Here is a 22,981-nt window from a genome sequence, read left to right on the forward strand (position 1 = left end):
GCCTATTCACACTCTGAATAGCACACGTACACAATTCATGTCTCAATTGTCTCAAGGCTTAAAAATCCTTTATCCTGTCTCCCCCCCTTCATCTACACTGATTGAAGTGGATCATAGCTTTCACCTGGATTCAACTGGCCAGTCTAGTGTCATGGAAATAGCAGGTGTTCCTAATGTTTTGTACACTCCGTGTCTATAAAATATAGGGAAATCTCGTTTTGACTGCACTGGTCCTTTAATATTGGTCAGGCAATAACCCCAAAATCATGTTGATTCTGGTTGCATTCTGGCTGCTAGGAGTCTTGAGTAACTCAGTTGTGTCGTTATCAAAAACCACCATCAGAAAAATGGGATGTTACTTTTTATGGAATGTGGACAACAACAGTGGGGTGGGGGTACTGGTGTTCTGAGTGAAATGGTATTTCACAGCCCATCTCGTCAGATAACACCCACTGACTCATGTTGAGCTGGCCTGGCACAGGATGAAAACACACTCTTCGTCTCTCCCCTGCCTGTCCTAGATATGTGTTTTCCAAAGAGGCAGACATGTCCTGGCTTGTTCTCAGATGAGCATCAACTGCACAAATGTGCTGAGATGCTAAACAGGTTTATGAATATTTGTTTTGTATCACAGCTATGCAGTGTCAATATACCAATACCATTGAATCCCTTGCTAAAATTGTTTTAAAATGTGGTGAGTCGTTCCCTAGAAACAATCCCAAACCAAATCAATTGAAGTATATATATACACACCTTTATTAATAAAGTATCAAAAACTAAAATCAGACAAAGAAATGAGTACTTAATTTGTTTCAGCGTGTAGTTTTACCTGACTTGGTACAATTTGATCTTTTACATCCACTCAAAAACACTTAATAATAATTTTTAGTGAACAATGTTCAAGTGAAACAAAGAAATGGATGGTGGAATAGAAAAGCAAGAAAGGTATTGAAGTATAAAACAGGCGTGTTATCCATCAAATTAATGATCTCAGTCGTGACCCCATCCATGACTAGCATGCCTGTTTGAACACGAAACACTGAAATAAAAACAAAACACATGGACACCTGAATCTCTTTCACTGTGTTCATCTCAACCGTTTACTCACAAACCAACCAAAATAAACAGTCCCTTACCATAAACCACACATGGATTAGTTTGAGACATTACAGAATATACAGACAAAAGCTACTGTTGATCGCAAACATTTGTAGTTTGAGCAATGAGGCTAACCAGAGTTTCTGGTTGTGCAACTGACCTGTGACGATGTCACAGCACAAACAGTGGACTGATGGGAGGGGGGTTGGTTTGGCAGTGGGCTTATGGACTTAGTAATTGCAGACGAACACTGAGGCAATTCATGTAATCTTCTATGACTTTCAAGTGAGAACTTCAGACAAGCAGAGTGATAAATAATTCCACTTAGATATCTAGCTACTGATACCTAGTGGGTCTATTTTATAAGCCTCAATAATACACAGAAGACAATAGGAGGTGTTATTTGGTTTACGTATATAGTATACAGTAACTACAGACTTATCTAGGTGAAGAAATTCTTATACGAATCACAATCATATCTTCAATATGACAGATCATTATGCAATCAGGGCCTATTCCAAATACACCAGTTTACAGCGATGTAATGACTGATTTTCATTTCGGGAGGTCCAGGGCTAACAGTGCCATTGTCAGTAAGTTAGTTGAAATGCTGTCTGAATGAATCCTCATTGCATGCACTCCCTTTACTGTCCTATAACATGAGGGTTCCTCTGATATGAACTATACCTGTATATCCTGAGTTAGTAGTAGCAGCTTCAGAGGTTTTTGTTAGGCAAGTCAAGGGGGAATAAAGTGAGCTATAGACACAGCTACTACAGAATATATTCAATAAACACAACAGCAAACATGTCACACAATGATTAACTTCTTCTCTTATATGACAGTAATAACAGGGCTATTAATGTCACACACAGTACACAGCCATTACTATCTCTCCACTTTAATCGTATTTTTCCTCAACAAGCATCTATCTCAACTGACCAGTGAATCATGTGCCTTTACCACATTGACACAATACTTTGGTACAAAAAAAACAGAATGAGTCATCAGCCTCGAATAACAATGTAAAAGATTTAAGGAAACAATAAACACATTGGATGTATTTCTATGTTTTAGTGCTTTGACATTCGCCGACTTGCCGGAACACCACAAGCCTACCCTAGGTAGCACATGGGGTGTCCGTCCTTGTGCTGTCAAGTTCAGTTTAAGAGTGGGACGCACAAAGCTCCTTTGCCGGCCCGACAGAGCCTTCACTTGACGCAGGTACAGTACAGTTGCCAGAGGACAGTGAGCATCTGTCTGAGTGAGTGAGTAAGTACCCTACTTCCCCCAGGAGTGTGTGGATCAGTGATGGCCACAGGTGGTTGGCACTGAGGTGTGGTGGTGGTCCAGCTGTTCCATCTGCAGGGTACCCTCCTTGATCTGCTGGATGAACAGGTTTCTCTCATCTTCGGGGGTCTGGCCATTCTGGGCCCGTACGATGCATGTGGGCCGGTGGAGGTTCAGCATGTAGACCAGCTGCTGCTTCTGGTTTTTCAGTTCTTCAACCTGTGCCTTCAGCTCAGAGTTCACTGACTCTAGTATCTCAGACTCCTGGAGGGGAGAAGGGAATAGTGGTTTGGTTCAATCCTGTTACTGACAGCTCCCTTGGTTCCTTTAAAGAAAATACTCAATTAGGTTTAGTGCATTTTAGTTTGTATGTAAATACTGGAGTGTTCGTTTGCTGTTTTGAGGCAGACATTTCTATAGAGCCCTTATCTATTTATGCATTTCAATTACGAGTCATACAATATAAATGGAGGTCAAATAGAAATCATCCTTATGGCACATTAATTAGAAAAATATTTTGAATAATTACATATATGAGATAATATAATACTGTATGTCTACTTAATAAATCACAAAATACCACTTGGCACAGTCTGGCAGCCTCTGATTCATATGAATCATCATAATAATGTTGTACTGCCCTGTAAAAAAACACACTGAACATACCTTTTGAAGGCAGTCAGTCTTCTCCTTCTTCTTATTCCTACATTTGGCAGCAGCTACTTTGTTTCTTTCTCGTCTTCTTTTCCTCCTGTCACTTTCCTCTGGGATTTTCTGTTAATGACACATCAGGAAAATGAACAACCTTGAATAATGGTAACAACCTTCCTGAGAAATTAATGATATGGCTGATCATTTAATAATGTATGGTAGGCTTTACAATGTGTTGGTAAACCTGTCATCACAGTGATCTCATCTGTATAGACAAATTTATTCTCAGGGAATACTTAAAACATAGGCATATACCCCAAAAATTAACTTTCCCCTATGTTATGTATGAATTACTATTGGTATTATGGGGGAGTAGATGTTACAGTAGGCGACTAATGTTGACATCCCTACCTCCCTCTTGACACTTGGAGCTTCAGACGTTCTGTCTGAACTTGAGCTCGCACAGTCGCTCATATCGGTGCTTAGTCCGTTGGACAGCCGCTTGTTCTGGATAGCATGTCGCAACTCCTCCTTTACCAGGGGAGTGAAGTTGGTGAAGTCCTCGAGCGTGAGTGTTCCAGGCGGGGACAAGCAGGGTACCAAAGCTGACGCGCTGATGTCGGACAGGCTGAATCCCGGATGCTGAAGCATCATTATGAAAAACTGAAGAAAAAAAACGTGATGCTGTGTCACATTAAGCTGACTAAGCGAAACAAAAAACATTAAACTTGGACACTCACTGGACTAAATAAAAAACGTCAGATATGAGCAGCAATCTGCTGGTTAATGTATACCATTAGACTATTTTGGTATGATAACTAGAATGTCACTTATTCCACCAGACACAGCAGTTGCACGCTACATGTTTCCCTGACGTGCCAACATTACAACAATATATCGCCCTTGTAAACAATGTAACAAGCTATGCAGTCCTAACATTCTTTCTCTTTGAAGTGCGTGTTAATTTAGGGACAGGTGAATGTGTTACAACATATCAACCAGTTACCACAGACCATTTCAATACAACACATTAGACAATGAGAAATAAACTACACTTTGATTCACATAAACAAAGATTTGAGTAAGATTTCTAAATGTAAGCCCGTTGTCGCTATTAAATGGATGTCAGTCCAGCTGGCACTATGCTACACGTGGCACAGTCTTTTTTCCTGAAAGCGCTTATCCTATATCACACCGGTAGAAAGTTTTTACAACAAAAACAATTGACCCACCTGATTATGTTTTCAGTGAAGAAATGAAAGGTCTTTATTCTGCTCCTGGTTGTGAGGCTCTTCTGGCTGTTAAGAAAGCTACAGTTGTCGATGAAGCGTTGCATCACCCTCTTTTATAGTGAGTCGCTCTTGCAAGGCATTTACTAATAGGTGGGCGGGTCGTGGTGACGTAATCCTATTTATAGCACTTATTTGCAATGATGCAACCCAGCAACCCCGTGTAGCACACCATAACAGGGCAAGCTCAGCCCCCTTTACTCACAAGGAATTTGTCGTAACATTTCACAGCAAATAAAGACTCACAAGGAATTTGTCGTAACATTTCACAGCAAATAAAGACATAACAGCTTAATGATCCAGGAAATTTTTTGTATAGTCTATACATTTTATTGTCTAGTGTCAAAAAAAGCAAGGGGATGTTGAATGCAGCAGTGAGGGGCTTGCCCATCTACCTCTTATCATATCAGTCATATCATAACCAGCGTTCAGTGCAAAGGTACAGTACCAGTCAAAAGTTTGGACACACCTACTCATTCCAGAGTTTTTAATTTTTTTTTTTACCATTTTCTATATTACAGAAATGTGGCGATTTTAGCATGTAAAGCTTGGGGTGGGGGGGATGCATGCCAGCTAAGCCACAACACAACACACCACTAAACAATACATGAATTGCACTATAACGGTGACAAACGGTGCACACAAACTGTTAGGTCCTACATAAAGCTGTCCCAACATCTTACCACTGCTACACCTGGCTATCAGCCTTGTCTGGCAGCGAAACAGTTAATTCAGACTAATTTACTACCTTTAAAAAAAACATAGCTGATATGGCTGACTTGCTTAAACAAATGTGGTTTCTAATGACAGTTGAGATGTACAAACAATGGCATAAGGGTATGACAAGCGAATAATAGGCAATCTGTAATTTCGATTAAGACATTAATGAGTGAACTAGGACAGACGTAGTCAATATAATTATTTGAATAGCACTTTTGAAATGTACTGTGACAGAAATCAGAACATGGGTCGTTATTACAGTGTTCTCCCTGTTCCCCAAATCAGAACCATAGGATAAATAAAGAGGGCATATAAGCAGACAATGAAAGCTCTTACAAAATTTGATGGTTACATTCCTCTAAAACAGGTTATAGTCTAAGTCAGAACAGTAGACGAAATTAAGAGGGGTAAATAGACCAAATTATTAGGGTGAGGCACATGGGTTACTAACAGCTTACTACACAAAATGCACTTAGTATTACTTTCTTAGCTAGAGTATACTTATCTGCCTGGCATATTACATAATTTATGCAGCAGCAGACAATACATTTTTGCACTCACCTTGTTGTGCTGTGCTCACTTTAAAAGGAAGGTGTCACGACGGTCCTTTGTGGGCAAATTTTGTCATCAAAGTCTGGCATTCTCTGGATTTAGGGTGCTTTCAAGACAACTGAGAACTCTGAAAAAACAAGGTCGAAATCACAATGACGTCATAGATCTTCAGGTCGTAGCTCTACAATGAGGCATTAAGTCATTTTAAACTTGGAAAAGAGTCCCTTAATCCCAGATTTGGGACCACACAGCCACTGTCACTGATTCCTTCCAAACCACTCATTGTTGAATTTGCGATTTCCAACTTGTTGTGTAATGTTTATGTCCAATGTCCGATGAGCACCGATACATTTTATCTATAATTATCCATTATGTCTCTTCACATGACAAGGATTGAAAAGGATTTGCCAGTAGATTGTCGACTTGATTTATGATGATGTCTGCTAGCTAAGATTTTGAAAGTATGATGTTGTTCAATCAAAGCTGCTGTAGATATAACGCGATTTGACGTCATTTTGTCTGTGGCCAATGATCTTGAGCTTTCTTGGATGGGCACTTCTAATGTAACTCTATGGCAGCACCCAAGGGGCTAGAATGTTCAAAGTCTACCCTTAGACTTAGCGGTGACATAGTGTCCCCATGAGTGACAAAACACTGAGCCAATCATGGTACAACACTCCATATTTTCTGCTGGCTTGCCCCACGACCACAGAAAGCACTGAGCTAGCCTGAAACACCTGCATTTTGGAGCTGCCTTACTCAAGAATACAAAAAAGAGACCATGTTTGTATGCGGCTTTATTAACTCGATGATATTTTAAAAAATGACATTGTTTGCAAACTGATATGTGACACCAACAAAAGAGTTAAACAAATCAACATATATTTTATATTTGAGATTCTTCAAAGTAGCCACCTTTGCCTTGATGACAGCTTTGCACACTCTTGGCATTCTCTCAACCAGCTTCATGAGGTAGTCACCTTGAATGCATTTCAATTAACAGGTGTGCCTTGTTAAAAGTTAATTTGTGGAATTTATTTCCTTCTTAATGTGTTTGAGCCAATCAGTTTTGTTGTGACAAGGTAGGGGTGGTATACAGAAGATAGCCCTATTTGGTAAAAGATCAAGTCCATATTATGGCAAGAAAAGCTCCAATAAGCAAGGAGAAACACAAGTTAATTATTACTTTAAGACATGAAGGTCAGTCAATCTGGAAAATTTCAAGTTTCTTCAAGTGCAGTGACAAAAACCATCAAGCGCTGTGATGAAACTGGATCTCATGGGGACTGCCACAGTAAAGGAAGACACAGAGTTACCTCTGCTGCAGAGGATAAGTTAATTAAAGTTACCAGCCTCAGAAATTGCAGGCCAAATAAATGCTTCACAGAGTTCAAGTAACAGGAACATGTCAACATCAACTGTTCAGAGGAGACTATGTGAATCAGGCCTTCATGGTCTAATTACTGCAAAGAAACCACTACTAAATGACACCAATAAGAAGAAGACTTGCTTGGGCCAAGAAACATGAGCATCGTACATTAAACCGGTGGAAATCTGTCCTTTGGTCTTATGAGACCAAATGTAAGATTTTTGGTTTGTCTTTGTGAGATGCAGAATAGGTGAACGGATGATCTCTGCATGTGTGGTTCTTATCGTGAAGCATGGAGGAGGAGGTGTGATGGTGTGGGTGTGCTTTGCTGGTGACACTGTTGCCGATTTATTTAAAATTTAAGGCACATTTAGCCAGTATGGCTACCACAGCAATCTGCAGCGAACCTCCATCCCATCTAGTTTGCACTTAGTGACACTATCATTTGTTTTTCAACAGACAATGACCCAACACACCTCCATGCTGTGTAAGGGCTATTTGACCAAGAAAGAGAGTGATGGAGTGCTGCATCAGATGACCTGGCCTCCAAAATCACCCGACCTCAACCCAATTGAGATGTTTTGGGATGAGTCTGACCGCAGAGTGAAGTAAAAGCAGCCAACTCAGCATACGTGGGAACTCCAAGACTGTTGGAAAAACATTCCAGGTGAAGCTGGTTGAGAGAATGCCAAGAATGTGCAAAGCTGTCATCAAGGCAACGGGTTGCTACTTTGAAGAATCTAATTGATTATTTTAACACTCTTTTGGTTACTATATGATTCCGTATGTGTTACTTCATAGTTTTGATGTCTTCACTATTATTCTACAATGTAGAAAATAGTAAAAAATGAAGAAAAACCCTTGAATGAGTAGGTGTGTCCAAACCTTTGACTGTTGCTGTATGTCTAGGATGCTAGCAATAGGAATAATAATAATCATCATCATCATAATATGAAGTCTAGTTTATCAGGAAGCTTCAATTAATTTGCCATTTTCTTCTGAAATAAAGTGAATGAACATTGAACTACAGTTATCAAGGCTCATAAAATGAGGATTTACAATTCAAGGTTACTGTAAATCATTTAATATTTTTGTGTTTTGTGTTGTATTTGGATATTATTTATTACTTTTACCACAATTACTTATATTATTGAAATATCATAATTGTAGATCTCATATTTGATGTGAATCACATGTTAAGTTAATAACAAATCTTGATTGATATGGGTGGCCAGGTGGACAGGTCAGGGCCAGTTTATATCTAGAATGCTACATCTACCAGCCTCATATGAACCATCCTGATCTCGCAAGATTATATTTGTAAGTGCTCAAGATCAAGATGGGTTGTATAATGAAGCATCTACCCCATTGTACAAAATCTACTGTCATATTACTTAGCTATAGTCTCAATGAAATTTAATTTAGCGCTTATGGAAAAAGTGATGTAAAAGTGATATATGGACACGATAACAGGAACATTATTTGTCATTACTCTATGGTATCTTTGTTTGATTCCACAACAAGGTTAAACTGATAAGAAACTCCAACCATGCTACTGAGACTGTGAACTTCTATAGGGATCACTGCTTTCATTTCTCAGTTAGAAAATATTTCAGTTGTCGGCACAGATGCGTTTTAGTTTTTTAGGCTAGTAAAACGTTTTACTTCCAGTATATTGGCCTAAGACATAAACTTCTCATTTACACTAGCATTTCAAGAGGTTTCAAAACTTTTGGGAGGGGGAATTTTTATATATATATATATATATATTTTATGTCATGAACTGGATGGATAAAGACATTTTCAAAATGATGTTTTGAAATATGCAATAGCGTTTGAAATATTGGTAATTATTCATAGCTTGTAGTGGCTCACTTGACAGTGTTTCACTATAGTTTTGCATTTGTTCAAGCTGTGCTGGCCTCTGGGAGAATGGTGGTTGGGAGTGTGAAGTAAGCGAGAAATGCATTCCTCTAGTTGATGTGAAGTGCAGCTTTCAGGTCAGCCAGTCTCCCCTCCGTGCCCTCAATTGTCTGATTCCAGCTATTACCTTTGAGTTCTGGAAACGTCCTATCCTATCGCCAACACTTCAACGACATTGCCACCACTTCTCCTGGTTTACATGGGTTTCATTTGTCTCTGTACACACACAGTCACCGAGGAGCCATGTCATAGTATTGGAAACACATGTTGACTTTCCATATCGGAAGCTTTATAGACATCAGACTGTCATATAACAGTGACTCCAAGGTGCATACCTGGCTCGTACAAGTTAATAATCAACTAGACTGCTTCCTCAAACCTGGAGATCTACTTCATGTGGGTTTTTTAATGTTAAGTGTAGCCTACGTAAACCATAAATGTAAGGGTGTACACCAAAGTAGTCAACTTTTTCAAAGCACTAAAGGTGTTTATGTAGTTTGTCCATGAGAGATTTGAGAGACATAAAAAGGCTGGCACACAGGATATAAAAGTATTAAAGAACACAGTCCCTCATTCTATTAAATGACTCACAGTTGGGTAGAAAGAGAAAAGAAAAGCAGCATGTACGGTATGTTTAACCAACTCCAAAAGGTATGCTGAGGCCACACTTTAAATGGGTACTTCTTCATACGAAACTTGATTTGACTTGTTTTATCTGGCGATGAGATCATTTGGACCTTTGTGTCATTCGATGTCATGGTTATTTGTTCTCATTTGATATATGTTTCATAACCTCTCAGAAAGTGCAAGGCTTATAAACAGTTACGCTAAACCAAAGACCCTAAGCAGTTTTCTAAACATACAACCCCACCCAATGCATAGACAGCCTGGACTCCCAAGATAGAATCACATTATATAATTTACACCTCCCATACATCGGCAGACAAATATTTCAAATGTCCAGGTTCACGTCGGACCTTCAAAAAGATTGAGGGACTGTGACACCGTCACATACTGACTTGCTATTTAATTGAATGACTGTCTCTCAATTGTATATGACAATAGAAAGTGTTGAATTAAGGTTTTGTTCCTCAAGGTATATGAATAGGCATTTACTTGCTTAAACGATGTCCTCATAATAATCCATTTAGAGGTTTCTGGAAGAGGCACGATGATTTGTCATTTTGTCACACTTTCACTTTAGCTTCTTCTTGTTCTAAATTGTAACTGACCCTTACATTGATGACTGTGTGAAAAAACAAACAGGACTGGTGGGTCACAAAGTTTCATTACACGTGAAACACACAGGCGTCTCTCTGGGTTGTTTCTGATTCCCTACATCTCTTTATCAGGTGATGGGAGGAGGGTAAACATTAACTCAGGTTGTGCAACTATGAATGTTCATCCATCAGGACATAGCACTTTGATTTACCAAACACTTGTGTCCTGGTTTACTTCAACTAAATGTTGATGTTTGTTATCCATATACATTGGGCTATACCTACCATATATATGCTACTGTGTCCAACCACGATTTACATGACAGTTTTTTAAAGTTTAGGCCATTTTTTTCTCACATGCATGTCAGTTGATGAAAGTTGTTTTTCAAGATAAAATATCCCTTCCATATTATAGCCTGTCATGATGTTGATCAATTTGTATGTTGATCAATCTGTTGTTTGTTTATTCAATTGGCAAAAGGGGCAATATGTAGGTTATTTGGGCTAACCTACAGTATAGTCTACATGTTCTGTCCTTTATTTTGTTTCATTATAGAAGCAAATACTTTCACTATTTATTTATACTGAGATCAATATAATTAGTAGTTCATCACTTAACAGCAACAATAGACATCAATGTTGATATTCCATAGTGATAAACCCTACATAACAGCAAATGGTTTCTCCCTACTTGAGAAACCTCTCTACGTGTTGATTCTCACAGGGAGAAGACTACGTAATCCTTTCCGGGAAGTGGTCGAGTCATCCTCCCTTTACCATTATCAGACAACGAGCTGGAATGTGAAAAAACGAATCAAGATAGGGAACAAGCTCTCAACACAGATCACGCGACAGAGGCAGGCTATATCATTTGCACTTTCGAACTAAGTGACTCACCATTACATTCCAGTAAGTCGCAAAACATTAGTCATAGCGTGAAACTGCTAACCGTATGCAATCCACCTGCACCGAGAAACGCTCCATCCCCAAAATTATGTTGGCTACTATTAAGGTTTTGGTGGTCAGCATTAATGCCGAAATAGATACATTTACCACAAATCGTAGGGTTTCGTTTTGCGGGGATGTCTAATGTATATCCCTCCACCATCAACCGCAGCCACTAGCCAGAATGCGCTGATGCGTTTAGCCATTATTTTTTGGAACATGTTTTGCTAGAGTTTGCAGAAGAGAGAGACTAACAATCAACAACATCAAGATCAATTAATGAGTAATATTATAATACTAATAGTCATTAATAATATTACTCATTAATATAAATTACAATAATAACGAATGTATTACAAAATACTATTAAAACAACCACTGAATAGGCCCTATAACATTCGTTATTATGAATGGTATTAATCTATAATGTATTAATCAACAATAGTATACCAGTCACTTGTTGTAGAACGAATGCCACACTGTTTATAATGAGGGGATTCAGAAGTGTCTTCATTTAGGTTTTTGTCCTTTATAGAAGTGTGTTGAAAGCTGCTTATTGGCTCATCACAGCTGATTAGTTGGTAGTAATCTATTGCAGTTTACTGTAGTGTTGTTTAGGCCATAACCCATGATGTATCTTGGTGAGCATATTGAACAGTGAGTGCCAGAGACTTCCCCAGATTAGTTGTTCAAGGTCTCAGTACTATGAGGGCACTCATTTTGGGTTGTCTTGAAAGGAAAGATTAACCCATTGTGAATGTTATATTGTTTTTGTGCATCTCTGAGCAATGTTCTAATTCTCTGTGGGTAATTTCATGTTTTCATGTGTATCTGAGCTATTGCTGTTAAAGCAGGTAGAAATTCGATCAGTATGACGTAGCACTGTGATAAAGTCTCTCTCACTACACTGGAAGTTAATAGGAATACGACTTTTAGATGGTGAAAACGTCTATCATACATGTCAGATTTCAATACTGGCCAATGTCATAATGTGGGAGGTTATATTCTCTCAAATGAGCCATAGATTATTTTTCTCCGATATTCCTACCTGGAGAAATGTGTAATTTAACAGAGGGCCCACCACATTTCTCCTATTTGACTACCTCTTCAGTTCAGGGTGCATTGTATGGTGCCGTTACACGGCCGTTGCCAATGTCAGACTCAACTCTGCGATTGGCAGGTTGAACATGGTGAGATTGTAGACTCCTAAATGGATAGTGCAGTTTGTTTAGGCAATTTTACAGCTAACTAGCTACTTCACATGCTGATATCGACTTCGGTATTGACTTTGGTATTATTGTGTGTAGCTAGTGAGTTATGTAGTCGACTTGAGCTGCAACAGATTTCCACAACGATTTTCACGTTGTTACCAACCTTATTATAATGACAAAATGAAACATTTCTTCACATACTATTGTTATTTAACACTGTAAATGACAGTAATTAGTGGTTTGGGATGGAGTTATTAATCAATGGGTAGCAGTAACTTCGCTCTGTGTTACAAAGGTCACTCAAATCAGGAACTAACGTGCTGTCATTTATCTCAACCACTATTGCGGCTATAAGGACCCTGTCAGCAATGGAAGGATAAGGTGAGGACAAAAATGTGTCTATATGTAAATATGCTTAGTGAAACTCTGTGATGTTGCATTTGAGCTCACTACGTAGGGACGTCGGCTGACACGGCAGACTTTAAAAAGACGTTTGTAGCTTCCTTAACACTGTACATTGGCATTGTGCATGGACAGCAGAAGTAATAGTTATTTATAAAGCAATCCCCAGTTAAATCAGTACTACCTCCTCCACAGCGCTCACTCTTGAACGCAGCCCAGATCCCAGCCGTGTTTGTGTTTACCCGGCTGCAGCCATAGCAATGCCCTCCCACCCAGTAGACGTTTATCCCAGGCATGCAGACAGGCAGGGCAGGCAGCAGAGGGGAAGCCGCGGCCAGGATTCCCAAGCCCGTCACAGGCCCTGACCTAATTTCCTTTTGTAGCTAGGCTCCCTGCATTGTGTTATTTCAGTCTCATGTGTTAACTGGTTACATGAACATGGCGACACCTACATCACACCAGTCCCAGTACTGTATGGTGTTGACCTGAAAGCAGTGGTTAAGTCTCATGTATAAACAAACTGGTTACATGGCGACACCTACATCACACCAGTCCCAGTACTGTATGGTGTTGACCTGAAAGCAGTGGTTAAGTCTCATGTGTAAACTGGTTACATGAACATGGCGACACCTACATCACACCAGTCCCAGTACTGTATGGTGTTGACCTGAAAGCAGTGGTTAAGTTGCACAGTCAGAGGTGAGAACATGGCAGCTAAAACAAGTTGTTGAAGTTATTGCTTTGAGAAGTGAAATTAGGATTCCAGATGTCACATCTGATGACATGATCCATGACCTTAGAGCTATATTGAATATCCTGATGACCTTAGAATATTGGGATACCACATTTCAAAGTGTGTGTGTGTGTGTGTGTGGGGGCTGTGCTTTGGCATAGTGGGTGGGGTTATATCCTTCCTGTTTGGCCCTGTCCGGGGGTGTCCTCGGGTGGGGCCACAGTGTCTCCTGACCCCTCCTGTCTCAGCCTTCAGTATTTATGCTGCAGTAGTTTATGTGTCGGGGGGCTGGGGTCAGTTTGTTATATCTGGAGTACTTCTCCTGTCCAATTCGGTGTCCTGTGTGAATCTAAGTGTGCGTTCTCTAATTCTCTCCTTCTCTCTCTCGGAGGACCTGAGCCCTAGGACCATGCCCCAGGACTACCTGACATGATGACTCCTTGCTGTCCCCAGTCCACCTGGCCGTGCTGCTGCTCCAGTTTCAACTGAACCGCGGCCCTAGGACCATGCCCCAGGACTACTTGACATGATGACTCCTTGCTGTCCCCAGTCCACCTGGCCGTGCTGCTGCTCCAGTTTCAACTGTTCTGCCTTATTATTATTCGACCATGCTGGTCATTTATGAACATTTGAACATCTTGGCCATGTTCTGTTATAATCTCTACCCGGCACAGCCAGAAGAGGACTGGCCACCCCACATAGCCTGGTTCCTCTCTAGGTTTCTTCCTAGGTTTTGGCTTTTCTAGGGAGTTTTTCCTAGCCACCGTGCTTCTACACCTGCATTGCTTGCTGTTTGGGGTTTTAGGCTGGGTTTCTGTACAGCACTTTGAGATATCAGCTGATGTACGAAGGGCTATATAAATAAATTTGATTTGATTTGATTTTGATTTGTGTGTATTGTACACTGTATGTGTATATCATCACAAGTCCTGTTTCCCTTAGATATCCTGAAGCAAAGTTTGATATGATGTACAGTAGTGGTTACTAACCTTTTTTCAGTTAATGTACCACTGAAGTACCCCTCATGTGCATTTTACCATTAGACTTATGGTCTCATGAGTCTTCTCAAGTACTCCCTGTGGATAGGCCAAGTACCTCCAGGGGTCGGAATACCCCTGGTTGGGAATCACTGATGTAATGTATGACATCATAGTACTTGAAATCAAACTGTGTCGTACCATGAACAAGTTTCAGCAATCACATTGATCCAGGTTGTCAAGACCTGACCCAAGTCAAATGTTTCCTTTGTTTTTGAGGAAGGAAAACGGATCACAGCGCCACCATACATGACTTCCTGAAGCAAAATGTGAGTGGCTTTCAGAAGGTTCTACCTGTCTTATTCCCTTTACTATCCAAGATCACAGATATACACAGATCTACATGAAACTGCAACTTTGGGCTGGCCAAGATTGTCTCACTCATTCCCATAAAGAAATATATACAATGTGGTCGTAAGACAAGCTCTCGCATACTGCTGTGGAGTCAGGTGCTTGTGTTGTCATCATTATGTGGCCTCTACTATCCTACAGGTCAATCCTTTATGAAACCACAAAAATTACATTATTGTCAGTATAAGTAACCCGATTGATTATACCAGTGTTATTTGTGCTGGAAACTAAAGAACACAGTGTATCACTTGTTTACTGGCAAGCATAAAGTGTTCTGTTTACAGTATCTATACAAGCATACCATTTCCAATTCATTGTTACAGTAACTCATACTCTTTACAACTTGCAGGGGCGACGTCATACCAAGAAAGCCATGTGATTTTTTTGTAACCTCATTGTTTTGAAGCAGGGATAAAATTGATACTCCGTGCTCACTGCTCGAGCCTGCCAGTGGAGGGTCTTTAGCCAATGGGATTGCTCAGGTGAAGTGACATCATCTCCCAAATCCGTGGTGTGACTGGAGTGTGCATCATCACAGTGCTTTGTGAATAGTTAATGAGAACACTGGCCAGGGACCAATCAGGACTCAGGACAGAGATTACTCCAGGGACTGGCTTAAGAAATCAATAATGCACACACACACGCACACACACACACACACACACACACACACACACACACACACACACACACACACACACACACACACACACACACACACACACACACACACACACACACACACACACACACACACACACACACACACACACACTTACACAGGGCCTGAGCAAATGGACTGTCTCTGCTCTGAACAGGCTGCTATAGTAGCACAAATACAACCAACCCTCTGAACACCTGTCAAAGATACACGGCTGGTAAACAAGCCTAGCACATGGCTGGCTAAATGGATGATGTCACCTTTTTGATTACATTGCTTTTAGATTAGTTTGAAATTGCTTTTAGATTAGTTTGAGAGAGAAATTTGTTTGAGAGAAATATCTTCGGTCATCATCATGGCCATGTGTATTTCCCCTCAAGCCGACACCTCGACGGCTTTCAAGGAACTAAAGTGGACTGTGTGCAAACTGGAAACCGCATATCCTGAGGCCGCATGTATTGTAGTTGGGGAATTTAATAAAGCAAATTGGAGGAAAATGCTACTGAAGTTTATCGATACATCTCCTTCGCTACACGCTCATCGAGTACTCTTGACCATTGCTACTCCCCTTCGTCAAATCAGATCACGCCTCTATTCTGCTCCTCCCCTCCTATCTCTTCCTATCCCAGTCTGCTGTCCATTTTTCCTGTACCCAAGAAAGCGAAGGTAACTGAAGAAAATGAACATCGCCCCATAGTACTCATTTCTGTCATCATGGCTAGATAAGGATCATATCACCTCCACCTTACCCGATACCCTAGATCCACTACAATTTGCATACCGTTCCAACAGATCCACGGATGACACATTCGCCATCGCACTGCACACTGCCCTATCCCATCTGGAGAAGAGGAATACCTACGTAAGTATGCTGGTCATCGACTACAGCTCAGCCTTCATCACCATCACCGTCCGAGCTCACCACTAAGCTCAGGACCCTGGGTCTGGACCCCTCCCTGTGAAATTGGGTTCTGGACTTCCTAACGGACCAACCCCAGGTGGGGAAGGTAGGCAACAACACATCCGTTATGCTGATCCTCAATACGGGGGGGCTCAATACAAGGGTGCAGGCTCAGCCCCCTCTTGTACTCCATGTTCACCCATGACTGCATGGCCACGCACGTCTCCAACTCAATCATCAAGTTTGCAGATGACACTACAGTGGTAGGCTTGATTACCAACAACGATGAGACAGCCTACAGGGAGGAGGTGAGGGCCCTGGCGGAGTCGTGCCAGGAATATAATTTCTCCCTCAACGTCCAAAAAATGAAGGACCTGATCATTGACTTCAGGAGACAGAAGAGAGAGCACGCCCCCATCCACTTTGACGGAGCCACAGTGGAGAGGGTGAAAAGCTTCAAGTTGCTCGGCGTGTAAATCATTGACAACCTGAAATGGACCATCCACACAATGTGGTGTAGAAGACGCAACAGGACCTCTTCAACCACAGGAGGCTGAAGGAATTCAGTTTGGCCCTTAAGACCCTCACAAACTTCAACAGATGCACCATTGAGAGCCTCTTGTCGGGCTGTATCACCGCCTGGTATGGCAGTTGCACCGTCCGCAACCACAGGGCTCTCCAAAGGTTGGTGCGATCAGCCCAATGCATCACCGGGGGCACACTGCCTGCCCTCCAGGAGATCTACAGCACCCAGTGTCACAGGAAGGCCAAGATCATCAAGCACCTGAGCCATCCGAGCCACGGCCTGTTCACCCTGAAACCATCTCAAAGGCGGACACAGTACAGGTGCATCAAAGCTGGGACTGAGAGACTGAAAGCCATCAGTCTGTTAAATAGTCACCACTGCCCAGTACCCTGCCCTGAACTTAGTCACCGTTACTAGCCTGATACCACCCGGTACTCTACCCTGCGCCTTACAGACTGCTGCCCTATGTACATACAGAATCATTGAACACTGATCACTTTAATCATGTTTACATACTGTTATACCAACTTCTAGTCATGGCGTATCCTATATACCTACTGCTGTACACACCTTTTCTATTCATATACTGTCCATAACACACTATATTTCTTCTGATATTCATTCAGATATTTCTTCATTTCTTTCTTTTTATTTATTGGATTTGTGTGTATTGTTTTGTATTGTTAGGTATTACTGCACTGTTGAAGCTAGAAACATAAGCATTTCGCTGCACCTGTGATAACATCTGCAAATGATGTGTACGCATCCAATATAATTTGAAATATTTCTCAGAATTATTTATAAAGCTTCGGTAGCCTACAGTTGAAGTTGGGAACAACGTCTGTATGCATATGGGGCGGCAGTGTAGCCTAGTGGTTAGAGCATTGGACTAGTAACCGAAAGGTTGCAAGTTCAAATCCCCGAGCTGACAAGGTACAAAATCTGTCGTTCTGGCCCTGAACAGGCAGTTAACCCACCGTCATTGAAAATAAGAATTTGTTCTTAACTGACTTGCCTAGTAAAATAAAGGTAAAAAAGAAATAGAATAAATAGCCTATAGGCTAGTGAAACCACAGTCTCAGGAGAGGCTTGTGATACTGTAATAAAGGTTGTTATTGTTACGGGTTTGATAACCTGTGAGGGGGAATAGAGGTGAGCTAAGACTTTTGACAGGGAAGGTTCTGGTGATTCACTGCCAGTTGTGATGACTCACCCTTAATTGCTGAAGAAGCAGACATTTAAGCTTGAGGGATTTAAGTTAAGTAGAACAGATATTCAATAGTAGTCCACTAATGATAACACACTACAGACTGTTACAAAAGTGTTATAAACAATGTTTTATTATTTGTGTGAATTGAGTCACAAAACATTCACATTTTCACTAATGTACTACACATATTTAAGTTCAATATATCTACTACCCAATACCAGAATGTATTAGTTTGCAGAACCAAATAGGCTTGAAAGTTGTCTGAGGACAGGAAGATAATGACCTCGCTCTTTCTAGAATATGCTCTGTCATAACATTCTATTGCTGTTAAGTGGAGCAGCACAGGGGAACCCAAGAGCAGACTCAGACCAGGAAACAGGGATGAACCAATATATTTATTGTAAGACAGGGAGAGATGAAGTGCAGATCCAGGGAAGCTTGGATGAGTTGTAGGAAACCAGATGTGGAGGCTGAGGTTGGAGTGAGCTGGGTTGGGACAGGGAAAACAGGTCCAAGTGAATGTTGATGAGTTGATTCCAGAACAGGGTAGCAGGGTGGTGAGATGTGGAACAGAAGACAGGAACCAGTGGCAAAACTGCAGTGAGAGGAGAAACAGTGTCAGCAAGGAAATAGGCACAGCAGGATACAGGATCTTAAATAACAACAAATAGCTAGACACATGACTGACTGAACAGAGATTAGGACCTGGCAGAGTGGAAGTGGCAGGACAGAGTATTTGTAGATGTCTTGATTATGGAATGGGTTGCAGCTGGTGGGGAACGTCTCTGACTCCAGCACACCTGTCTCATACTACACAATCACACACACAGAGGGAGAGGGAGAGAACTGGGGGAATGGCTGCAGGTCTAGGAGACACCGGATGTCCACTAGGGGGTGTAGCAGGAGCAGATGTGACAATTGCAATAAATTCACTAAACTAATACGGTTTCGATACACTCCACCTGGGTAATTATTTGGACAGTGAGGATCTATACTGGTTTCATATGAGGTGATAGTACAGAATGTCACCTTAAAGTTTAGGTTATTTTCATACATATCTGTTTTACTGTTTAGAAATGAAAGCACTTTATGGATCTAGTCCCGCTATTTGAAGAAGTATTTGGACAAATTCACATATTTCATTACAGTAGTCAAAAGTTTTGTATTTGATCCCATATTCCTAGCACGAAATGAATACATCAAACTTGTTGGATGCATTTGCAGTTTGTTTTGGATGAGTTTCGGATTACGCTTTGCCAATAGGAACTGAATGGTGAATAATGTATTGTGTTATTTTGGAGACACTTTCATTGTCAATAAGAATAGAAGATGTTTCTGAACACTTCTACATTAATGTGGATGCTACCATAATTATCCATAATCATGAAGGAATTCTGAATAATAATGATGGATATGATCATTGTTCCTCTGTAACTTTATCACTCATCATTATTCACAATTCATTCATGATTAATAATCATGGTAGCATTCAGAAACATCTTTTATTCTTCTTTACAATAAAATTGACTCCAAAATGACACAATACAATATTCACCATTCAGTTCCTATTGGTTAAAACATAATCCGAAACACAACCAAAACAAACTGCAAATTCATCTAACAAGTTTGTAGAGTCACAAGCTTGATGTCGCCATTGCGTTCTAGGAATACGGGACCAAATACTTAGCAGACTCAACTCCACGGTGAAGGAAGTTTAATGAGGAACTTCACCAACGGCGTGGAGCCAAGACCAGGCTTTGTGGAATCTATTTATTTATATATTACATTTTTTAATTTAACCAGGCAAGTCAGTTAAGAACAAATTCTTATTTACAATGACAGCCTACCCCGGTCAAACCCAGACAACGCTGGGCCAATTGTGTGCCACCCGATGGGATTCCCAATCACAGCCGGATGTTATACAGCCTGGATTTGAACCAGAAACTGTAGTGACAACTCTTGCACTGAGATGCAGTGCCTTAGACCGCTGTGCCACTATCTATCTCCTACACATAAAATGATTTAAATGACGAAACTCCTACCTTGTACTTATGTTTGTCCTCTATATCTGTGTGCCTTTCTTTGTTTGATCAAATTCATACTTTTTCAATAAACATGAATCAAATACAACCGCTGACTGTTTGCTCATTGCTGTTGCTCTAAGATAGCAACTCAACGCAAATGCGCATGTGCCAATTGAATCTAAACCAAGAAACATTTGGTGTTATTTGATTAATGTTTATTGAAAATATATGGATTTTAGCAAACGAAGAAAGGCACGCAACTACAGAGGTACAATGTGGGCGTTTCATATGATTCTTTTTTATAAGTATTGACCTTGGGCCAATCGATGTAGTCGGAGCTAGATTCCACAAAGCCTGGTCTCGGCTCCACGCCGTTGTTGAAGTTCATCATAAACTTCCTTCACCATGGAGTTTAGTCCACTACCAAATACTAAACGTTTGACTACTTTAATACACTATAAGTGAATTTGTCCAAATACTTATGAAGAAAAATTCACATTCAAATGGGGGACTAGATACATAAAGTGATTTTATTTCTAAACGGTAAAACAGACACTGTACTGTCACCTCATACAGTATGAAACATTTGATCTCAAATAAAAAATCCTGGAGTATAGAGACAAATGTACTCATTTTTGCTTCACTTTCCAAATAAATACAGAGAGGAGTGTACAAACCAGCCTACAGTCTCAGATGAAGAAAGAGCAAGGAAATGCCAAAAGATGGCGCCGACAGAGAGGGCTGCCTCACTTCTAGTCCTTAGGGAACCTTGCAGTATTATGTTTTTTAATGTATTATTTCAAATCTCAACCATATATTGACATGTGCATATTCTTATTCCATTCCTTTCCTTAGATATGTGTCTGTTAGGTAGTTGTTGTGGAATTGTTAGTTTACATGTTAGATATTGCTGCACTGACGGAATCAGACAATTTTGTTTACCTTCACGCCCTCAGCCTTCCAGGCGACAGTCATGTGATAGGGGAATTTCCTGTTTGCTGGATGCACACAACAGAGGGCACACTCAACAAGTCATGTGATTGGAGGTGAGCTGTTTGTGAACATGCTTTGTGGAAAACACCCTCACAGTTACTCATCACAATTGCTTTATGTAACAAAGCATCCATTATGTATGTTTACACTGTCTCTCTATTTTGAGGCCTAAAACTGCTTTCGTCAGCATGACTGGACCGGTTTCACCCCGTGTCACACAAAAAAAGATTTCCATCACTTTTAGTATCACTTAACCCATATTCATCATGGACGTGAGTACACAGTCTGTCCTTTATTTAGCCTTGTGCCAGTTCCCTGACTGGAAGGCTTTGTTATGAAACTCTGGGGACCTTGACAAGGGCCAGTAGAGGAGTGCCATAATACCACCACCAGATCAGTCACAATCTTACACTCTTTTGTTCTTTAGGAATTCCTTCTATTTCATGTCTGAGTTTCATAAACCACTGGCTGTGTCGAGGATATAATAGTGCAATGTAAAACCACAGTCTTGAAGTGGTCTTCGAAATCACTTGACACACACTGGGTTTGTGATGAAAATGCTTTCAAATCAAATTGTGTTGGTCACATACACATGGTTAGCAGATGTTATGGGGAGTGTAGCGAAATGCTTAAGCTTTGAGATCCAACAGTGCAGCAGTATCTAACAGGTAATATCTAACAATTCCACAACAACACCTAATATCTAACAAATTCCACAACAAAACCTAAAACACACAATCTAATAAAGGAATGGGATAAGAATATATAAGTATAAAATATATGGAATAGCAGTGACAGAGTGGTTAAGGATACAGTATACAGTATATACAAAGGAATGTCCCTTTTTCAGGACCCTGTCTTTCAAAGATAATTTGTGAAAATCCAAATAACTTCACAGATCTTCATTGTAAAGGGTTTAAACACAGTTTCCCATGCTTCTTCAGTGAACCATAAACAATTAATGAACATGCACCTGTGGAACGGTCGTTAAGATACTAACAGCTTACAGACGGTCGGCAATTAAGGTCACAGTTATGAAAACTTAGGACACTAAAGAGGCCTTTGTATTGACTCAGGGTCTCTGCTCATCTGCGTGAAAGTGCCTTAGGGTTGCTGCAAGGAGGCATGAGGACTGCAGATTTGGCCAGGGCAATACATTGCAATGTCCGTACTGTGAGACGCCGAAGAGAGACAGGACGGACAGCTGATTGTCCTCGCTGTGGCAGACCATGTGTAACAACTAGAGGTCGACCAATTATGATTTTTCAACACCGATACCGATTATTGGAGGACCAAAAAAGCCAATAGCGATTAATCGGCAGATAAAAAATGTATTTTATTTGTAATAATGACAATTACAACAATACTGAATTAACACTTATTTTAACGTAATGTAATACATCAATAAAATCAATTTAGCCTCAAGTAGATAATGAAACATGTTCAATTTGGTTTAAATAATGCGAAAACAAAGTGTTGGAGAAGAACGTAAAAGTGCAATATGTGCTATGCAAGAAAGCTAACGTTTCAGTTTCTTGCTCAGAATATGAGAACATATGAAAGCCGGTGGTTCCTTTTAACAAGACTCTTCAATATTCCAGGTAAGAAGTTTTAGGTTGTAGTTATTATAGTACTATTTCCCTCTATACCATTTGTATTTCATTAACCTTTGACTATTGGATGTTCTTATAGGCACTTTAGTTTTGCCAGTGTATCGCTCCTCCCTGGGCTCGAACCAGCAACACAACGACAACAACCACCACATCGAAGCAGAGTTACCCATGCAGAGCAAGGGAAACAACCACCCCAAGGCTCAGAGTGAGTGAAGTTTGAATCGCTATTAGCGCGCGCTAACTAGCCAGCCATTTCACTTCG

At 40.6% G+C, this 22,981-nt stretch overlaps 1 protein-coding gene and 1 long non-coding RNA gene across 2 annotated transcripts; both read right to left on the reverse strand.

The window, feature by feature from the left end:
- Positions 1–732: 732 nt before the first annotated feature.
- Positions 733–4,609, reverse strand: atf3 (activating transcription factor 3). Its single transcript, XM_064925246.1, has 4 exons — positions 4,272–4,609; positions 3,451–3,702; positions 3,055–3,162; positions 733–2,652 (listed from the first exon to the last, which is right to left on the reverse strand). The coding sequence occupies exons 2-4, from the start codon at positions 3,691–3,693 to the stop codon at positions 2,404–2,406; spliced, it is 600 nt and encodes a 199-aa protein (XP_064781318.1). The 5' UTR covers positions 3,694–3,702; positions 4,272–4,609; the 3' UTR covers positions 733–2,403.
- A 13,604-nt stretch (positions 4,610–18,213) lies between these two features.
- Positions 18,214–21,098, reverse strand: LOC135505557 (uncharacterized). Its single transcript, XR_010450286.1, has 3 exons — positions 21,056–21,098; positions 18,795–18,899; positions 18,214–18,684 (listed from the first exon to the last, which is right to left on the reverse strand). It is a non-coding gene; the product is annotated as an uncharacterized LOC135505557 (long non-coding RNA).
- Between the last annotated feature and the right edge of the window lie 1,883 nt (positions 21,099–22,981).

The sequence above is a fragment of the Oncorhynchus masou genome, chromosome 19 (assembly GCF_036934945.1).
Source record: "Oncorhynchus masou masou isolate Uvic2021 chromosome 19, UVic_Omas_1.1, whole genome shotgun sequence".
Lineage (NCBI taxonomy): Eukaryota > Metazoa > Chordata > Actinopteri > Salmoniformes > Salmonidae > Oncorhynchus > Oncorhynchus masou.